Here is a 23,081-nt window from a genome sequence, read left to right on the forward strand (position 1 = left end):
AATATTGGTCGTAATATCCGTTGTAAATTTTATTTACCATACATAAGTTAATTAATTATCTATTTATAATTATGTATAAAATTTTAATTTAGTGCGCTTAAGTTTATAATTATCACATGTATTATACATTAGATAAATACTAGTCAGTATCAGTTTTACACTAATAGCTAATAATGCAAACAATATGAGCATTTTAATGTTTAATGAGTAGTTTTTTTATTTGTATATAAATTAATAATGAATTCACACCGTGTTGAGATGTATCACGGTGTGTGTTTATAGGTATTGACGTTTTTCAGAATTATTTGTCTCCCACTAAGTTTTTATGTAAATTCACTATTAGCACAAGCTTTATTTTTTTATGAAAAGAAAACTTAGAGATAGAAGACTGGATGCACATTGTATTTAGGGAGAGCTATGGGTATAAAAGTTAAATTTTTCTGGGAATTTCAAGTTAAATATTTTAGACACAAATTATTAATTGAATCTGAATAATTCATTAATTTTATGAATATAAACTGATTTTTTATGTTTTAAGTTAGACATATTAATTAAACAATAATCTTTTTTTTTAATTTTTTAGTACTATCAAGTTTGTATAATTTTAACAAATTTTTATTGAATAATAAAAATATTTTTAAAGCTATTGTTAAATACTACTCATAAAAAATAAAACGCACATAATTGTACCATTTTTATATATTTAAAAAATTTACTAGTCTCTATTTAAATATATATTTTATTTATTTTTGTATAAACTTCCTTTGTTTTGTGTTAAATATTAGAAAAATTCTTTTGTAAATTTTTACCAAAACTTAAATTGTCTAAAAATATGAACATTTAAAAACACAGTACATTCTTTTTTGATATTTTGTTAAATATATGCAGTATGGAGTAATAAAATCATTATTAAAATTAAGAACTATTATAATTATTATTATTTTTTTGATAATTGAACATAAGTTTTTTATTTTAACATTTTATAATACTTTTTAAATTATTATTTATTATTATTATTATTATTTTTTTTTTTGAAAAATAATTTGAATATAAAGACAAAGGTTTTTTAATTGAAATAAACTTTATATGTTTGTGTTAACAAATAAACAAATTAAACAAAATTTTTTTTGTAATATTATATTTCAAATTAATATAAAGTTTTAGCTTTCTTCATAAAATTTGTTACAGTCTTTTATTGATGTTTTTTATGACTACTTAATAAATAATAATGGTAATTTATACATATGTAGAAACAATTACTGTGTTTTTTATATTCACTTAATTGTAAAAAAAAATATTGAATAAAAGTTGTGTTGTTACATCACAATATTATTTACATTTCATTGTAAACACAAATTTTAATTTTTTTTAGCAGTTCTTTATAAAAATTATGGTGTTACTAATTTTAATACGAATAAATATTTGTAATTCTTAAGTTTAGAGTTTTTAAAAATACATGATTTCTTACCTGAGCATAATTTATAACTATTACTATTACTCTATTTATGTGCTAATTGGTAGTAAAATGTATAAAATACTTATATTTATGAGTATATCTAAATACTTATTTGCTCCATACCTATGATAATATAAACTAATTTTGTTTTTATAAAATTATTAAGTAGCATATTTCATATTTATATTATATTGTACTAAAAATCAACTTTTCATTGATATTATTGTTTTACAATAACTGTTGCAAGTCATAAAGTATATCTTTTTTTAATAATTGTATTGTACAGAATACCTATAACTAAATGATTTTTTAGAAAAGTTTTTAAGTGTACAAATAAAAATATGCATGTATTAATAAACGTAATAAAGAATTTTAAAATAAAGTTCAATTTTATTTAGTTTTAATTCCTCAAATTATTTGTGATTTAATTTTCATTGTGTTATTAAATTATACTGTTATGTATAATAGTGTTACATGTGTATTGAGATACCAATGGCTAGAAGGATACAGTATTTTCTATTATCATGCACTACAGTGGATTAAACAGAATAATTCGTACTACAATATCTTTTAAAATTTGGCTATCGTGGCTTAGTTTAAGACTTCCATGAAGGTCGTGTTTCTTGGTTAAAAAACTTTAGATTGTAATATCTGTCTTACTCAATCCAATACGGCTCTAGTTAAAACTGTTTGTACTCTAGTCGTCCATAGACACAATTATAATAAGACTTCTAAATGTGCTAGTTAATTGTATTTTTCCCCACTCTTAAAAATACTAATGTTTAACAGTATAACAATATAAATATTTTTCTACAATTTTGGAAAAGCTAATTCTAAAAGCTTAGCCCTCATTTACATAGTTGTTACACATAAGTAGTCAACTAAAATTTTTAATTTTAATTATTTTAGTGTTCTACATCGGTTTTGTTTAAATTATATCATTTTTAATTTTCCATGATTACAAGAGTAATTACCATGGTTCATAATAAAAACATTAAGTATAAAAATATGTAACCCATAGGTATGTCTATGGGTCCTGTATGGCATGCACTACGAACATTAAAAAAAAATCGGAAAATATATTTTTTATTTCTCTCTTATTAAAAAAAATATTTCATATATTTTTTTTAAAATATTAAATATACAATTTTATTTTTTTGTGATTGATTAAGGAGGAGAAAAGAGGTCTGTCTGACATCTTCTTCTTCTCCTCGCCTTAATCCCAACTACTTGGGATCGGCCACCCTTATCCTAAACCTCCAGTTGACACGATCTCCACAACCTCTACACTCACATTAGCTGTCCTCAAAGAGCATCCCTCCACCTCTTCTTTGGTCTTCCTTCAACATTCATTTCTACAACTGTTCTTACAGCTTCCGATTCTTTTCTACTCATAACATGATCAAATCATCTAAGTCTATTTTCTCTCATCTTATCTACGATTGACGCTACACCTATACTCCCTCTTATATGTTCATTCTTAATACTATTTTCTTTAGTCACTCCACTCATCTATCTAAGCATTCTCATCTCTGCTACACTTATTGTCTGCTATACTTTCTTATCAACCGCCCAACACTCTGAACCATACATCATAGCTGGTCTCATTACAGTCTTGTAGAATTTACCATTCAGCCTCGTTGGAATTCTTTTTTTGAATAAGACACCAGACTCTTCTCTCCACTTCAACCACTCGCACTTAATCCTGTGTCTTGCATCCTCGTCAATAACACCGATTTTTTGCACAACTGATCCTAAATACTTGAAATTTTCCACCTCTTCAATCACGTCCTCGCCTATTGTCACTGGTCTTCTTATTTCACCTACCTCGTGTACCACGCTTTCTCCAAATCTATAAATACCATACAAAAGTCTGTTTGACATAACCTGAAGAAATCTGAACATGTCTATGAAATAAGCAATAATTTTATTGGTGATAATTCAAGTATATAAGTTAAAAAATATTAACTTTTATTATGTTTAATATTTTAACAAAATGATTACACTTATGTTTATTAGTGAATGCATTTTTATTCATTGGTCTTACCATAAGATATATTTTTACAAATATTTTGCCAAAGAAAATGGTAAAAAGGAGAGCGTTTTTACTGTTATTTAAGGCATAAATTCCTAAATACGTCTCTTTCTTTATTTCTAATAAAAAAATAGATTTTCCTTAAAAATTTTAGGTATAACAAACTTTTTGAAGAATTTTACGATAAAAATCTAGTTTACAATTAAATTAAATTTTTTTTTTAAATATCGATAAAAATGAACATAACTAGAATTAACGTGATTTTAGTTTTTAAGTACTTCACTTATTTTCAGAATCCAATAAATTAGTGTTAAATGTGAGTTTATGTTTAATAGTGTTAAATCAATTTTAAATGTCAATGTATTTTGTTTAAAAATTGTCATACAAAATTCTGACTTTTCTTATATCTTTAAAACAACCATAAGTATTATCTAATAGCAATGAGATAATTTTTATCATTTTTAATGGTAATTCATTTGAATCGTTATATATCAATAAAAATACATTTATTAATTCTAAATATGCAGTCGAGAAAATATCTTTAGATAATACCCTCTTACCTTCGTAACCCATTAAATAAAGTTTGATACGTGTCTATTTAAAAATTTTAAATTATCAAATTTTTTTGTATATATGCGGCTATTGAAGTCTCTTAAAAAGCATTGTTATGCCTTGTAAACACAGTACATTCTGCAAACACTTTTAATACTTATATAGAGATATCTTATTAATTCTTTAAAACTCCTCCAAAAATCTATAATCTCTCTAAATCTAAAAATCGTGATACTAAAATACAATTTAATCTATAAATTTGGTACTAATAATTTAACTTTAAAATAATAATCGGTAATAATTATCATACTAGTCAATTGAAGTAAAATTGAAATAAAATTTATGATAAAATAAATTATAATGATTACCGGTTTATTAAACTTATTAATTTATTTCTATAACTTCTTACAATTTTCTAGTAAAATCTTTATCGAACCATTGTGAAATTTGGGAAGGAGGCTAAATATTATACAGATTTCATCACTTAATTTTTGTGAACAATCATTTTGTGTTTCTTAACAATACTTGTAAACATTTTACTAATGCTAAAGGTTGTTACTACTAAAATTATAATAGATATTTAACCAACGCCCATTTGACGGCACACTAATTCTATATATTTTTAGGCTAATAACTAGTTAATTTGCTAAAGAAAAGTCATTTAAATAGTACAAATGCAAAATAATTAATGGGAGTACTATTGTTTAGAAATTAAATTTATTTCTAGGACATTTAAATAGATGTAGATTTCAGTTACTATTCTACACGAATTGTGCGTTTGTTTCTCGGGCGATAATGTGTGATAACCTACAAGTTTGAAAATAGTAAAAAATCAATTGTACAACATACCTAGCAAAAAAATAATGAAATATTAATCCGTGAAGTTACGCGATTAACACTACATCGAGTGTCCAGTGCTATGGTGTGTACGCACAAAGTAATATATGCATAGTAGCAGCTGATTGCTGAACGCATAATTGCCGTGCAGGCTGCTCAAAACGCCAGGCTTACCGGCGGCGGCGGACCGTGTACGACTGCCTGCGGTAACCAGTCATGACCCCGTCGGCTGCTCACTGCCATCTCTTCAGCTGGCAGGACGTGCCCGCCAACAATAGGCAGCAGCCACACCGCTGTCGCTGTGCCACTGGGTATAGATACCATTGGTAACAGGTACCACGATATCAGATACATTAAAACGTTGTAGCACCTGTGTCGGTGGAGGTACGGCGACCGCTTGTGCCGCTTAGCCCGTGGTCAGAACCAAAACTACTGCCGTCGCTTTCACACGCGTTCTCCATTGACGTTTCACTTTTTGCATTCACACGATTTCTTCGTGTAAACATTATTTTTAATGTAAAATATCGTTTTCAATATATATTTTATTTTCACGAATTTTATTCGTCGTGTATAGTTGAAATTATTACCGTGTATCCATTGATATAAACATTATCACATTATCAGTGACGTTGGATGCTGCAGTGGCATCGTCGAATGCGGAGGAGATAACGATACTACTCGACCGTTCTTCATTGTTATATTGCTTCTTCGATACTTCATAAATCTTAAGGTAAGCTATTTATCATTGAAACCATTAAATTTCTTATCACGAGATTAACTTGTAAAAACTAATACATTAAGGCTTAAGTTTATCCTTGCGCCAATGCATCTGGGATATCAAATTGTTTTTTTTTTTCATTTCTAAATAATACTCCAATACTTTTATGTAATTTTCTTGAGTTTAAAAGTACTCAAAATTTATTTGAATCGTGTACACGCCATCAAGACGACTATCTCATAATATCAAATTGCGAAATATTCGCTTGATAGTCACTGAGTCCTTTCACTCCATTGATCAAGTAGATCTGTTAGTATCGCAGCTTATAATTATGTTGTATCGTAGTTCCTATGTACTTTGCTACGTAATTCACTTTAAATTTAACGTTTCAAATTTTCGTACTCGAATATAATTTTATTATATCTAAATACTTAACCATTATATAAATGAATAGTCAAACTATTGAAAGGACACCAAGATATTTTTTCTCGGATTCTCTTTTATAAGACATTCTAAAAATATTTGATCATTTTTTAATACTATTTTTTCATTGCGTTGGTATGTTGTGTACACATAGGTAGTATATGTAATAGAAGTTGGTTAATGCGTAGTTAATAATTACACGTATCGCCCTATACAGGTATTTTAGTGGAGTCTTGGAATGTATTGGTAGGCTGGTCAAAGTAGTCATCATTGTCTGTTGACTAATAAGTTAGTTAATCCAGAAATTTAGAGGTTCCATAAACATAAAAAAAACATTCGTAAATGTAATTATATCACCTGTAAGGTGTAAGTAATTGTTTGCATCGCCGCTAACATAGTAAAAAATTATTCTTTACAAGATTCTAGTCTCCATAATATCATGTATATATGATAACCTTAATAGTGGGTATATATGTGGTGTGCGTATCTAGTGAAAAATGTTCTGGAATGTTAAAGCGATCCACACAGCGCTAGGTGTGGCGTATTGGTGACCTTCAATGTTTGTGTGTATGAGAGTACCATTACAAAATGTACATATTTTGTTATTATCCACTATCATTCCGCGTACCATAACAATAATGAATCACATATATTGTATTAAAAAATAATAAGTGTCATAACTTGTATTTTGTCATACTATTGTTAGTTATATGCAAGTTTTGGAGTCTTTACATTTTTAATAAACTAAGAATAATAATCCTAAAATAGTTTGCCTTGTCAAGAGAAAATTTGAAACTAAATCGTTTAAAGCTAATGAACATTTTCGTCGGAAAATCTTTTTTAAAATATGTATTGTTATAATCTTCACCATCTAAGAATACGTGTGATACGTTTATTTTGAAAAATAAGTTGTTGTTCAGTTGTATATTAATTATTTTGGTTTTAATTGTTTATGAACTATTCAATTGCAATATGATTAAGAGATCACCAAAACATTACTTCTGCGATTTCATTCCAAGCTAAGCAAATGTCTTTACAAAATATAATTCATTTAATCTACGTTTATATAAGAGAAAAAACACATATGGAAATGTTTTAAGTATCATGTTTGATATTTTTTGCACTTAACTTATGATATAAATAAATACATTTCTTGAACTTTTTTTCTCCTCTAAACAACATGCGTTTCTAATTACCGTGTTAGTATAGTTACATTCCAATTGAATCCATTTCATGTTTAGCCATTTTTATAGAATATAGTTTATTTAAGAATTAACAGTACTTATTACGTTTACTTTTCTTTCTCCGTATTAGTTAATTCAAAACAACTTAATATTTCTACTTTTATCTAATTAAAACTATATTAAACCACTTTATTAACATTAGGAATAACTTAGCACATTTTATCGTTTTGCCATTGATTATTTATTACAATTACATTAATTTTCTTGAAACTTTCATTTCGATATATATATATATATATAATACAACAGGGTGATTCTTATGACACTAGCCACTCGGTTTCTCTTAAAATAATTATTACTTTAAGAAAATTATTTTGGTATACTTTAGTTTCATATATTTTTTGATTAATCAATTATTTTGTAGTTTTTGAATTCATCTTTATACCTTATTAGTATATCAACTTTATTTTTGTAAATGGTGACATACATGTTTAACTAGGTTATAAAATAAAAAATGATTTATTTAAGAAAATGAGTAGTTGATAAAATTTTTTGGACCAATACTTTGAAAGTTAATAACATTTTTAATAAAAATGTTATTAACTTCCAAAAATATTTTCTTACATGACCTTTCAAATATAAATTTTAGAGATGAATATGCTGTTAATAAGGCCCCCTACCCCCTGAATATGTCACAGATTTGTATTACCTAATAAGTGTGAATAGGAAGTGTTCAATAATTATTTTTCGGTAAGAACAGCAATTCTTATATAGATTGGTTAAAAAATGTAACGAATAAGTTTATAAAAATACCAAAATGAATACAATTAAATATTGTTATAAATCTTAGTTTGTGGTTTATAAATACATAATTCTCTAGTTAATACTAAAACGAGTTTTTTAAGTACCCATGTTTGCATTGTAAGTTCGTAGTAAATCTTGATTTATTGAATTAACACATTCCTATTTGTTACTAGTTGGTTAGATTGTACAACAAAGTACCTAAGTATTAAAAAACCATTTGTTCATAAAATTAGAAATAAATATAAGAAGAAAGAAATTTATTTGTCAAACTAAAAGTATTTACAATATATCTTATTGACCTATTTTTATAATAAAATTTAATTTATGAGCATACAAATAATTTTGTTCTATAGATACCAACATCGATATAGAGAATACAACATGGATAATCTTTCATGAATTTTAATGAATTATGGGTATCTAAATTTCTAAGATTCTATGACTTTATTTATCGCAATGTTGCAAATTATAATCGGATAATGTCGATAATACCGATAAAAAATGTCAATATTGTTTATTATCGATATCATTTAAAAAAGCTAATTTAATGTGTGATTGTAAATGTATTTTAATTAACTGGCTATTAAAATATTTTATAACTATTAACGTAACGATAAGGTTTGATGGCCCTTGTTTATTATATTATAGTAGACTAATAATAATAATAATAATAATGAATTATCATTATATCGGGTGCTGGTATTACATAATGTAAAATGAGTGAAATTATTGTCAAAAATATAATTTTTTTTAATTTATAGGCATAGAAAACATTTTTTTTGTACACTTCCATCTATAGGTAAAATTTGTTTTTAAGTAGTCATTCGGCAGTTTTGAAGATATATGAAAGTTTATGAGTTTATTCGAATTAAATAATTTTTTTTATTACTATTGTGATACTAAGTTGAAATAGTAATATTATATAGATTACAAAAAAATGTGATGACTTTCATTTTATTGAAAAACTCTAAATATTTAAATGTTTTCGTATATTCATTTAATATAAATTTATATAATGGTTGTTAACAAGAAAATTATATATTATAATAATATATAAAGTATAATATTTTTATAGAGTTTGTGTATGTTTAACAAGTCTTTGTCATTATGCATTAACTATTATAAGAATAAGTTGCTTTGACACTATTAAAAAAATGTTGGTATACAGCCACTAACAGAGAAATTTTTTGCTTTATACTTATAAAATTGATGTAACGGCTACCCGCATTCATAAACTTAAAGTCTTAAAGTATTCATAAACTGCAACGAGAATTAAAAGCATGTTTTAAACGTTTACTTAACATTTTTTATTAAGATTTAATCTTCAAAAGCCGAAGGTAAATATTAGTATATTATTCAATCAATAACTATTTTTCCCTTCGATTTTTTTCTTACGATTTTCATTTGGTTAAAAAATTTTTTTGACTTAAAAATACTATTTGAAAATAGAAGTTTCAGTAGAAACTCAATTGCCGTTACCATTACAATTAAACTAATCATAACACGAGTAAAAATTCTAAAGAGATAAAAGTTGAATGGGATAGATAACAAATAATAATTTATTCGAAAATTCTTCGGCGGAAAGTCCTTGAAAAAGAAGTGAATTTTTTAATACTATAATAGACGGTTTATTATATGTATTTATTCATGATAAAAGTGAAAACAATATTTAACGCTTACATTCTAGTGTAATTATACACTTATCCCCTTACCGTTAATATACCGTTTGCAATGTATAAACAATAATTCATAACAATACATACACCTTGTCAACCGTGAACTCATAATCTGATATAACTTACTCTTATGTTAGATACCATCAAAGTGTTGATGACCATAAACGCAAGTGGAAGTTAAGAGGCGGAATGATTTCGTCAAGAACAACGATTTCTCTTCTCTTCGCAAGAATTGAGCATGTCAATATTAAAACGCTTATACTGCACCTCATTCAAAGTGTGTAGTGATGATTTCGTTTAGCATGCAACTAGGCCCAACGTTAGATAATAAAATACTAGCGTGTGTATTATTCTTGTATAATTAAAAACGTCCGTTTAAAGTTTCGGTTTTGAATAAATAAGTTATAAGTACTGCGTTCGTATTACTTTGTTCTTTGTGTAAAATTATACCGTATAGATATTTGTCTGGTACTTGAGGTTCCTAGCGGCATTGTCGTTAAAAGTTCATTAATTGTTAACATAAATTAAACTGTTGGTTGTAAATGTCTTCTCGTTTAGTATTTTAAACAATTAAACCTACACGAATTAACCTAGGGATGTTTGTATGCCATGGATTTTTTTCTATCTATAGTTGAAGACTGCATATTGTTTCTATTGTTTTCCAGACAGCATTAAGCATATGTAATGTCGTGTATGGCCATATGTGTGTACCATAAGACTCATTCATATTATTATTATTAACGATGAATCCAATACGTGTAGGTATAGGCGTGCATTAGTTATAAGACGTGTTACCTTCTCATTTTATTGACTCGGTTTGTGTGTCAAACGTCAAGTTCGTTCACCGGAGAAAAGTTTTAAAATCGAATGTTTTGTACTTTTAGTTTAAATATAAAAAACAGTTAGCATTCTAACGAGTTTCAATTAATTTGGTAGGGAATTTGACGAGGATAGTATTAATATTACGTCGATGACTTGCGTGTAATGTTTTTTTTCCGTGAAACTCGTTGGTCAAGTTATTTAGACACTGTGCGAAAAAGAAATTTACAAGAATCGAATGATTACTAGTTTCCACGCCCTAGTGAACACTGAAATAGGCTTGTAACCTCTTTGGACATATTTAGACTGCTCGTGTTTGTTGTCAGAAAACGATTTGTTTATAATCTCCAATAATTACGAAAAATAATTAACAAAGAAGAATAATTGGTTAAAAAATATTCATAACTACTTTTTTTTTTTTTGTAACAAAGCTTTAATGTATTTGAACATTAGTCATTTATGACTTGATATGATGTTATTAACCAAATTGACATAAGATATTTTATTAAATACGACTTTTTCTTTGCAATAATGCATTAAAATAGTTTTTTTTGACATTATATTAAGAGCTTTTTCATTTAATATTTTTCAAAAAATTAAATTAACAAAAATATGAATGCTAAATATTATCATATTTCACGACTTAAATATTTAATGGTTTATTCCTTACGGTAGCATATATAGCCTTAATTAGCTAAGTATTACTAATTAAATATTTTATATAACATTTAATGTTAAATCAAACATACTTTAATTTCCATAATGTTGTACTATTAACACTATTATGTTGAGTAAATAATTTTTCAGTCAGTCAGTTTATAAGTTTGATTTTAAATATTGCAAGTTTTAAGAGATCTCTTAATAAGCGTTTGCGTGTATTTATGTAAAAGTATTAACTTAAAATTGAGATTTTTTCTCTGTGAAAAAATTACTTGTCTGTCGCGGATCTAAATAGATTAGTCTTATTACTAAATTATTCATATCTTTAATATATGTTCTTATATGCGTGAAGTTATACAAAATAATATAATGTAGTTTAACTCCTTAGGATTTCACCCTAAATAATCCTCAATTTTTTTAAATTTAAACAACTTAATTTTAATTTACTGATTAAAAACTTGATTCATACGAAGAATTATCTAACAACTGTTAAAAAGAATTTTTTTATTGTTATTTGAAAATTTTTATTATTTGAACACGCTTAAAATTTTATCTAGTCTTATTAGTTTTTTTTATTAGTTAAGTTGAAATTTTGAGCTTTCATTAAGTAACCTAAGCGTGACTTATGTTTTAATCTTCTTGTACCTTTGAAATTGCATATATTTCATTTAAATATCCATAGGAAATGTAAAATGTGTTGCAATTGGATTCCATTGAATTTCGAAATTGGGTAATCCGTTTAGCTGCTGCAGGGTATGTAGAAATAGTTTACATTATTAGTCTAATTTATTAAGCAAGATATTCTAAGTTTTTTCCACTTGTTCATTTTGTGTATTTTAACAATTATATATTGTTTTATTACTGATCATGTCCATGTAGCTACGATTAGTGTACTTAAGAAAATATTTTATCTTGATATTTATTAAGTATTTTTTTATCACGCGAACAATTAAAGAGAATATGAGGATATTTTTAACTGGCTGAATATATTTAACACTAGTTAATAACTTCTGAGAACCTCTTGCTTAAGGTTTTAAGTGAGATTTTTTATTAGTATTTTTACATGCACAGTCAGTTTTAAACTGAACAATTAGTATCACAATTATTCTTTCTGTATTTTAATATTGTTAACATATTTCATTCTAAAGACTATTGACCGTGTCTGCTATTGATAATATTAATAAATAACTTATAATTTAAAACTATGTGACCCACCTATGAGAAGGTAGCTAAGAAATTGGTATTTAGCTTTTCATTGACAAACGAATTCTTTATACAGTCGTTGATTTTGTGTCTTATAAATTCCAAAGTTTGTTAACGCAATTCAATTGATTAATATTCAGTCACACGCGTGTAACCGTTTGCAAAAACTTAAGTACGTGTATATCATTTAAAAATTTATCGCATTGTACCTACAGTAATTAACTGTTTTTTGAACTGTTGTCAGCTGTGTATTCTTACAATAAATTTTCTATAGTTAACTTAGTTTTAAACATATACTATTGAATTTTTAATTAATTTATTCAAATTAAATTTTATGAATAAAAAGTGATCTATATTTTAATATAATAACATATTTGTTTTTTAAAAATAAAATAGTACTTAATAAAGTGATTATTTATTGCTGTTTAAGAAAAATCAAATATTTTAATCGTGGCATTGTATTTTTTTAGGAATAGATGTTGCCAAAACTTTTTATTGTAAGAAATGCCTGGATTGAAAGATATGTCGATGCATCACCAAGGAACAAATAAAAGGTATGAATTAACGTATATTTTATATTACTATAAAATATCTTCTACATAAATTATACAATGATTCATTATGCACATATTATCTTGATAATTGTGTTATAGTAAAATCATTAAAATTCAAGTATGTTTTTAGAGAATCTCGAACCGTCACGTAGTTTGGTTAAAAACAAAACGTTTGATTAATTGATTAATAAAGAATTGTTTTATAAGTTAATGTTTTGTTTTTAGAGAAGTAAATGAAAAACCAATAATGCCTTACCATCGAAACAGCGTGAATTCAAACGGATACTCTACAGGTAATTAAAAAAAATTGTTACATTTTTCATGTAAGAAATATAATTAGATTTCTATTTGTAAAATTTAAAAGATTTCCTTGTTTCATCTTAACTTGCAAGTATATTTATTAATTGTATACATACTTATGTTATCTAATATTTGATAATGTCATTTTATAATTTTATATATTTAAAAATCAACATATTTTAAATATTATAAATAGTTGACAATGATTAGAATATATTGTTTTTTATTAAAATATTAAAAATACGTATATTTAGAGGTACTTTATTCTATGTGCCTATATATTTGTTTGTATTATTTTTCTCAATCAATTTTTTACATTATAGTTTTTGGTTTTATCATTTATAAAATTTTATTATTTTTATATCAATTTGTTCGGAATGTATTTAAGATTTTGTCTCTAAGAACAGTGTTGAATTCATTAATTTTTCGAGGAGGGTTCTAAGCATCGGTACGAGCAAAAAAAAAAATATATATGTTTTATTTTCATAATATTGTTACAAGGAAAAAAAGTGTTTTTAACTCAATATTAAATGAAACATTGCGTCAATTTTCGAAAATAGGTATATTGTTATTGTAATCTTGAAATAGTCAAGAGAGCTAGGCCCTTCTGATGTATATTTGTATTGAACACTCCCTGAGGAGTATCTTATGTTTTCCATCCTTGAAAAAATTATCTAAAGATCTTTTATGACTAGTGCACAATTTTTTTTATAGATTTTGCTTATTACGAAAAGCAAAATTATGTGCCGGACTCAAATATATCCCTCCTGAAATTACTCTGATTTTTTCTCTAAAGTGATACAATTATAAAATGTCGTTAATTTTTCTTTTTTGACTTTATTTTTAGATCAACAGAGTATCATTCATGTTGAAGAAAGAAATGAAGCGGGCGGTGGTGATGATAGCATTGCTCCGACCTATGTCATCGAACATTTGGCGACTTTTACTGTATCTAAAAATACGGGTATAGTTTATCCGGCTGATGGTATGCGACGATTATTGCAATTGGAAAAGTCCAATGGTATTTGGTCGCAAAAGATGCAACTTCGACTCGACCAACAATGGGTGATGATAATGGATTTTGAAACGGGTGTAAGTTATAACAGTTTTTTGGATTAATTTATTATTGATACTTATAGAAGAATTTAAGTCAAATATATTTTACACAGGTGGTAATGGAAAGATTCCCCATTTCATTAGTAAAAGAACCAACTGCGTTCACAAGTAACGACCCCATGGAAATCTATAACAACATTTTGGTTTTTGTTGTTGGTCAGGTTGATTCCCGATCAGAAATGCACATATTTCAAGTAAGTAAATCTAATAGGCTTCGAATGTAATGTACCTGTATAGGTTTAATGTAGTAAAATAATACTGTAATTTTCAATTGTATTGTTCAGTGCCAAAGTATACCAGCTCAGGAGCTAGTCGAAGATTTGAAGCTGTTAAGATCTGGCAAAGGTATTAGTAGGAAGACTAGACACATGCCACCTCCACCTCCTTCAAATCCACCTCCCTTAAACGGCGTAAGCGTTCGTGAACAAGTATCCGTATTTAATGCAGTTGCTCACCGTAAGTGCCTTTCTTGTTTATTATGTTTTTATTGGTTACTTTATTATTTTTAACGATGATTCCGAAATTTGAAAAGTGAGAGAGCCTATTTCATATTTATTTATCAGTATATATTTATGTCTTGATTTTTTTAAATAAAACAATAATTTTTGTTTTGGAGAGTAAAGTATAAGACAAGCTCATTGGTGCAACAAAAATAACATTATTTGGGGGACCTAAACTAATTTTTCCCTATCTTAAAAATATTTTTATTAAATAATAAGTATTATTAAAAAAAAAAAATGCTTGTGGGCAATTCTTAAATTAGGAGGCTGAAGGAAGTTTAGTCTCCCTTAGTTGTATTTATGAATAAACTAATAATTTTTCCCAAATTATCAAACAATAGATTAATTTAACAAAAAATTCTGTTTCTATTTTGTTCATATATTTTCTTATGCATTTTATGTATACATGTATATTTTATTTATTTAGATTCTGACAGTACTGCCAGAGTAGACGATGAAACAAGTTCAACTTCGAGTGAAAAATATGAAAGAGATGTAATTGTACTTAACCATTGCTTTGATGATATTGAGAAATTTATTGCTAGATTACAACATGCGGCAGCTGCATCTCGTGAACTTGAACGTCGAAGAAGGTATATATAATTTTTTTTACCAACTATATCTTCCAGTTGCACATATGAATTGGTCGAAGAATTTGGTACGATATCTCTAGGTTATGTTGAGTAGCCAGAGAAATACTGATGAAGTAAAAGTGATTTTTTGTGAGGCGTAGTTAAGGAAACAGTCTTATATATAACACTGCTCGAAATTTCAAAATGGATATTGGTTATAATTTTCTTTCGTCCGTTAAAAGAACGGACTTTTCTAAAAACATATAAACTGTGTTCAAACTGTTTAAACTAACCATTTGTAAGCTATGAAATGATTCGCTATGTTATTTAATTTTTGTGGAAACAAAATAAAATAGAGTCTCAATCAAACCCCTTTCTAATTTTCACCAACGTTTTCAACTGTAGGTTGAAGAATTAGACTTTGAACATAAACATCTAATATGAAGTATTTGTGTAATTGATTTTGAATTTAACGTCAAAAATAAACTATTTGATTTCTTAAAGAAAATTCATTTTCATAATTCACATGCAGATTAATATTCTGTTTTGACTATTTATAAATATGTAATGTAGTGTGATATTTGATAGAAAATTTGCAAACTTTAAAATTAAATAACCTTTTATTTTAAGGAATAGAAAATCGAAAAAGAAGGACATTGGAGATGGTATGCTAACAATGCGAGCTAAGCCTCCTCCAGAAATTGAATTTGTTGATATTTTTCAAAAGTTCAAGCTGTCATTCAACCTCTTAGTGAGTTTTAATTTTACTATAATGTAATACTAAATACACCAATAGCTTACCTCGTGTTAAAAATTTTCAAGGCAAAATTAAAAGCTCATATTCATGATCCTAATGCACCAGAACTCGTTCATTTCCTGTTTACACCATTGGCATTAATTGTGGACGCCTCGCATGATACCCATTACAAACCGAACATACCGTCTAGGGTAGTTTCGCCTTTACTCACCCGAGATGCCATTAACTTATTAATGAATTGTGTGACCAGTAAAGAAACTGAACTGTGGCACTCCCTTGGGGATGCTTGGCTTATACCCCGGTAAGTTTTTGACTTAATACTTTTACATTGTTAAAAGTTGTGAATAGTTTTTAAATTGTTTAACATACTATTTTTTTTAGAGAACAATGGAAAGGCTATGTAGCTCCTTACCACCCAATATTTATGGATGGTTGGTCACCTGAATATCCGATTCCAGTGTCATCTTCTGAAGCTCTTGTTGGTCCTGTAGAACACAAAAAGTCGAGAGAAGAAATAAAAAATATCCACCCTGAGGTAGCATATATTTTAAAACAATTTATTTCTATGGCCAAAAGATTAAATTATGATTTTTGTTATAAATAATATAAATATTTTTAATTTATAGGGAGAGTTTCGTGATGGTCCATACCATCACAGGGACCGACAACATGGAGTTGGTGATGATAGTAGCGATTATTTTGAATATGAACATGAACAACCAACTGGTATTATGCAGGGTATAAGACCACACTACACCTATAATTCTGGTCACCCTGAACAGTTTAATTCAGAAGATAGGTAATTTAAAAAAAATAGTATTTAATACCTTTAAATAGCTGACACTATCTTCTTTTTCATGTGTCGGTCAGTGGTAGATTTCTAAATTACCTTCTCCCAGAAATTAACAATTTCAATTGCATTGTCTTTTAATTATTGTCCTATAAAATCCACGGTCTTTTCTCTTACAGGTAGTATTGGGCTTTCCATTAAATTTCTTATCCTTTAAATGTTCCCGCAATCACAGTCCGCGTTTGTGGTTAGACCCTATTTGCACATATTTTCTTTAGTTCTTCCTTCTTCCTAGCATATTCTGTTAATGATTTTCTATTTATGCCAAAGTAAATTGTACCCTGGGATGGAATTCTGTCGGATGTCCTCAAATGGTGCATTTGTCATTATCATTGACTCATTCTTGCTCCTTTTTTAATCTTGTCACTGTTGGTATTTCTGTAGTGGGTTCACTAGTTTCTATAAATGGTTTTCTAGATTTTAATCGACTATTGATTTTAATTTCGCCAAACATAGAGTGTCGGTGGCTGCTTATCAGTATCTTCCTTTCTACCATACTTCTTTTCTTATATCTGAAGAAGCAATCTCACTTAAAATATGAATTTTCCTACAGATGTGGATTCAGACATCCAATAATTATTCTAATTGTGTTATTCAAGACTACGTCTACTTTTTCAACGTGTGCTAAAGACGTTATACTAAACTGGCATAATCTCCGGCTAAATAACAAAGGTCTAGATCAGACGTTCGAAGTACCTTTGGAAAAACACCTCATTTTGTCCTTGCTCATTTTTTTGAGTACATTATTTCTTGTTGTAATTTTTTCCCAATATCTTCGTTATGTACTTTATGTGTTAGAGCACGGTTCACTTTTACTTCTAAGCATTTAGGATTGTCTACATGGTCTATTTTATCTCCTTATCATTCAATGTTCAATTTCATCTTTGATTCATGATTTCTAAGATGATATGCACACACATTTGTCTTGTGGGGATTTGGTCTTAAATAATTTCGTTCATAGTATTCGGTTAATGTCACTTCAAAATTACCATTTTGTGCGGCTTTTTCAAGATCTACAGTGTACAGAAAATTTCTCGTTGCGGGGCTTTTTAGTTGATCATTTGTGTAAATATTAAAAGGAAGCGATGCCTCCAAAGGATGCTGGGAGCTTGCGCTGTGTATTAAAGACAAATAGTTCGTTCAGCCCATTTTGCAACCGTATTTTTATTTTCGTAGGTATCTGTATCTCCAGTTAGTGCTATGGCTGTTGAAATCACTGATTACAAATTGTATTTCCATTGCTGTGTAATTATAATTCATTAAATTCAAAATTTATGCTGGGAGCCTTATATATAGATATTACTGTACACTTTTCGATATCGACTGTTAATATTTCCACATCTTAATTATTGATAATCTCTGTGGATATCAAATTAATACTTGGATGTATAAATATTACGCTCCCGTATTTTGAGTTTGACCAATTTAACCACTAGTCTTATTCCTTTTACGTTAGGTCGGTTTTGTTGGTTAGATCTGTGTGTTTCTTATACGTATAACACGTTACATTCTATTTTCCTGTACACCTCAAACATCAATTTCTTTTTACGGTATCAAATTTTCAATATTAATTGATACCAATGTCAAACTTGGCCTTGAAAGAGGTCGTTTTACCACTTGACCGCAGGTATTAGAATTAGTCAGTGAATTTAGCATTTTGTAAGTTTTCCGTTGGAATATTGATGTATGCTAATTTCCAGAAATACCACTTGGGGGTTTCTACCACGCCCCCCAACACTATATAATAATAAACATTTTTCTGCTATCCAGAAAAAGTATATTGCATTTGGTTAATTATTTCAACATTGTATAAATTTTAGAGATGATTCACACAGTTTAGAAGGAGAATCAGAGCCAGATTTCAACACATTATCTTTACATAGTCCACCTAGAATGGAAAAAGAGCGAGTCGATGTAGCAGCTCGTAGTGATATATCTGCTGATTCTATTGAACGCAACATGACAGCTGGTGGACCTAGTAGTGAACGATTTGAAAGAGCCCAAGCTAGATGGTTAGAAGATATGAGAAATCGTGGTGTCAAGATTGTTCAAGTCACTTACCCAAGAACTGCTAACAATGATAAAGAACTCTCAGTCATTCGTGGTGAATTATTAGAAGTAAGCTACTAACTAAATTGATACATTTATTACCTTAGTATTATTTTATTAATTTGATTAATTTTCCTACTAATTATGAATTTATTTTACTCAATTTTAATTCAAAGAATATATATAATTGTTTTTTTATTGTAGATTCTGGATGATAGCAGAAAGTGGTGGAAAGCTCGCAATAGCCGTTCACAAGTTGCTCATGTGCCTCATACCATAGTTACACCATTTAACCCAATGTTAGATTCTAGTGATGTATTTACTAATCCAGTTTATACAAAAGGATATGACAAAAGATCAGCTTCACAATCTCACAATTATTCTGTACAGGCAAGTTCATTATTTTATTTTTAAACAATTTTTTTCTATAAATTTAAATGTAAAGGACACAATGAGACAAATGAGATTTAAAGCTCCCATATAAATTCGAGTGGATTTTAACAATATTTCCTAATGAAATATTGTCAGAGTATTTAAATATTTATCTATTAAAAATTTGGTATAACTAACAGTTTTTAACACTACAGCTATTATATAATAAGTGAAAACTTAAAAATTAAATTTTTGGTTTTACAATATAAGTATTATAATCATAATATATATTTTAATTGACTATTTTATTTTATTTAAGACATAAATAACATTTATAGTATACTACACTCAATATAATTTATTAATATCTAAATTTTTTATGCTTTGAACTTAATACCATAATATGGGTTACATTCAGACATATTATACATAATGATATGAAAGATAAATTAAAAAATATAACGCCTGTAAAACTTCTATTACTAAAAAAATGAAATTTTTATAAATGTTATGGTAATTAGGTAAAATATCAACATTTTTATTATATTCTTTATTAAAACAATAACATTTTTAAAGTTAAAATTTGCATTTAATTATTTAAATTTTAAACAAAAGTAATAAAATTTGAGAAGAACTAAATACTATTTATATTTAAAGTAAATAAAATGGTGTTGGTTACTTTTTTCTTTATAAAATAATCTGTTGTCCCCATATAGTAAATCACTCTTGAAAATTGTTTGAAATGGAGCGCTTCATTATGTTCCATTTTGCCTAATACCATTACACACAAAAAATAAAAACTATAACTACATAACTAATTTGTTTAGTAGAAAGAATTTATTTCAAACAACTTTTTAAACAAATTTCTTTTTAGGAGTCAATGAAAAGTGAGTTTGTTGATCAGAGCATAAGTTCAGAACAATCTAGGAGTGGTAATTCTGTACCACAATCAGGTCCAGCACCAGCTGATTGGGTACGTAAAGAGAGAATTGGTAAAAAAGGAGAATTCCGTTATTTTTGAAAAAATGTATAACAAGCTTCAATATAATAGTGAGTTGCCATCATACTTAATTGGCATCAAGAAATTGATATTGCATCTAATGTTTATCATAATTATTATTAAATGTTCAATATATATATATATATATACATTAATAAAACTTTTCATATTAATTTGTTACACATTTTATTTTTGTTTTGTGAATAACTGATTATACATGTACTGTTTAAATATATTATAACATATTCTTATGTTTTGTAACTATAATTTGTATTTTAAAAATCTCTGTTAAATTGCAAGTATTATTGATATGTTTAATAAATGGTTTGTATTAAACTTTATCTAAATTTAAAAATATTTGTTGAAAATTTTGAAATGAAATACCAATCAGATAGGTATTTCATATTATAACATAGATTTTATAGAATATATGTATGTTTTACTTAATATAAAAGTTGCATTATAATTTTGTTAGTGAATTAGCTTAATTTTTATTTAATTTATTGTATAGATGTTATATAAAACTTTTATTATTGTTCTAGAGTTATGTTTCTTTATTAGTTCAATTTATTTATTTACTTAATGAAATAGAACAACAATTTTAACTATTATTGAGATATAATATACAAATAAAGTGGCTAAATTCAACTAAATTTATACTTTATTTAATTTAATATGAAAATAGTTTACATTTTTTCAGCTAGTTAACAAATCAATTAACTCAAACTAATTAATGAAATTAGAGCCTTTTTTACTAATTCATTTTCAGGGTCATCAACAAAAATATACATAAAAAGTAGTAAAATGTAGTATTGAGTCTAATTTGTTGTTATATTGGTTAATGTGTGTATATATTATGCAATACATCCATTACATATAGATATAATGATAGTGTATATATAGTATTAATATTCTACGAAGTTTAATAGAATAAATTGAAATTGCCAAGTCATATTTCAATAAGAAAAAGGGTAAAGACAATGAAATTTAAGGAAAGAGGAAAAAAATTGTGGATTAAAGAAAAAAAGGAATATGAGGATGAAGAAGAGGATTTAGGAAACTAAATTAAATATAAGATAATAGTTAAAGTGACTTATTCTAAATATTTGGAAGAAAAAGCAAAGGCTACAAGAAAATTTTTTAATTATAACTTTAATGTAATTTTTTAATTAACTTTGGAAATCAAATATGCACAAAAAAGATGCATGTTATCAACAAAATATAATAATAAAATCTTATGAATTCTTATAGCATAGGCGAACTCACAAGACCAGCAAAGGGTATTTTATTGCTCCGGACTAGTCTGATTATAATAAGTGTAAGAATCAATAACGGCCATCTAAACGTTGATGTTATCTTAAGAAATCCTGTATCAATGTTTCATTAAAAAGTAGTCAGACTTAAAAAAAATTAAAATAACCTATTACAATAAATAAGTTAAATATTATTTTTTAAGAAAATGCTATTGTAGGTTAACAAAATATTGTTTAATATTTGAAATATAGAGTGTTTTCAGTAAGTAAGGTGAAGGTTTTCTTTTGTCTCATTGTTTGTAATAATTAACCTGTTTCCTTACTTATAGAACACTCTTTATATAACTCCTATTACCAGTAGGAGATTATAGTTAATTTAATACTATAATAATAGTTAAATTGAAAAAGATCTACTTTTTATACACGTGTTTGGACCCTTCTGTATAAAGAGAAATAGTTTGATTAAAAAAAATATATATGTAGGACAAAAGGGTATAAAATATTCATAAAAACAATTGTATTGATTCATACATTTCGCAAAAAGTTATAACAATATAAAGTTAAAAATATAAAATAGACAATTTTAACACAAAAATAGCGTATTTAGTTAGCGAAGATAGTCAATATTTTATTTCAAATTGAAGTATATTACATAAGTTTTAAATTAAGATACATAAAGTGTATCAGTATTTCCTTAAATTTTTAAAAGTTATGTTGTAAAAGTTTTTGATTTCTTCTGTGGGCAGATAAAGGGAATCAATTTTAAAAATCGCAATCTTTTTGGTAATTTTCTCTATTAACATGGAATGAGGGAAATATTTTCAATTTTTAAGGCCTATGTCTTCAACTGGGAACAATTTGTGGTCTTTTGACATATCATATTAAAAAAAATCAGTCTGCGAGAGCAGATAAAAATTGGTGACAAACACAAAAAAATAAATAAAACAGTAAAATTAATACCTTTTCAGCTTCGCACCAAAGCTAAAATTTCAAGATTTACAAAATTTTATAACAAACAAGTTTATTTGTATTATTTATTAAGACAATGACCTATGGAAGGTACTAGGTTAAATCAATTTTTCATAGAAAATTGAATACATTATAGGATATGTCTAATCCTAATATGCAATCATGATTATTTCATAACAAAGAAAACATAATTATAAAAAAAATATTGTTGTCTTATTATAGCAATAAAATTATCTTAAACTGAACAAATTTTTTACATTATCATTTATGGTCTAGTAAATTTATGACCCAACAATATTTTATAAAGAAAAAATTAAAATATAGTCCAATATTTTCCTTTACTATTTAAAAATATAAATAATTTTTTTTAATTAGTTAAAAAAACTGCCAACATTTATAATTAATTATTAATTATGCAATAC

General features: G+C 26.8%; 1 protein-coding gene across 1 annotated transcript; it reads left to right on the plus strand.

The window, feature by feature from the left end:
• Window positions 1-5,250: 5,250 nt before the first annotated feature.
• LOC126899198 (epidermal growth factor receptor kinase substrate 8-like) lies at window positions 5,251-20,891 on the plus strand. The gene is made up of 14 exons (XM_050673791.1): window positions 5,251-5,610; window positions 12,838-12,921; window positions 13,147-13,214; window positions 14,069-14,313; window positions 14,391-14,531; window positions 14,622-14,793; window positions 15,265-15,430; window positions 16,040-16,160; window positions 16,232-16,467; window positions 16,548-16,701; window positions 16,793-16,965; window positions 18,837-19,134; window positions 19,270-19,455; window positions 20,312-20,891. The coding sequence occupies exons 2-14, from the start codon at window positions 12,872-12,874 to the stop codon at window positions 20,456-20,458; spliced, it is 2,157 nt and encodes a 718-aa protein (XP_050529748.1). The 5' UTR covers window positions 5,251-5,610; window positions 12,838-12,871; the 3' UTR covers window positions 20,459-20,891.
• The last annotated feature ends 2,190 nt before the right edge of the window (window positions 20,892-23,081 follow it).

The sequence above is a fragment of the Daktulosphaira vitifoliae genome, unplaced genomic scaffold (genome assembly GCF_025091365.1).
Source record: "Daktulosphaira vitifoliae isolate Bord-2020 unplaced genomic scaffold, ASM2509136v1 Scaffold_2, whole genome shotgun sequence".
NCBI classification, from domain to species: Eukaryota; Metazoa; Arthropoda; class Insecta; order Hemiptera; family Phylloxeridae; genus Daktulosphaira; species Daktulosphaira vitifoliae.

Coding starts and splice junctions, on each gene's coding strand:
- LOC126899198 (XM_050673791.1), top strand. CDS start 12,872: ATGCCTGGATTGAAAGATATGTCGATGCATCACCAAGGAACAAATAAA. Junction 13,215..14,068: donor TTCAAACGGATACTCTACAG/GTAATTAAAAAA, acceptor CTTTATTTTTAG/ATCAACAGAGTATCATTCAT. Junction 19,135..19,269: donor TTCGTGGTGAATTATTAGAA/GTAAGCTACTAA, acceptor TTTTTATTGTAG/ATTCTGGATGATAGCAGAAA.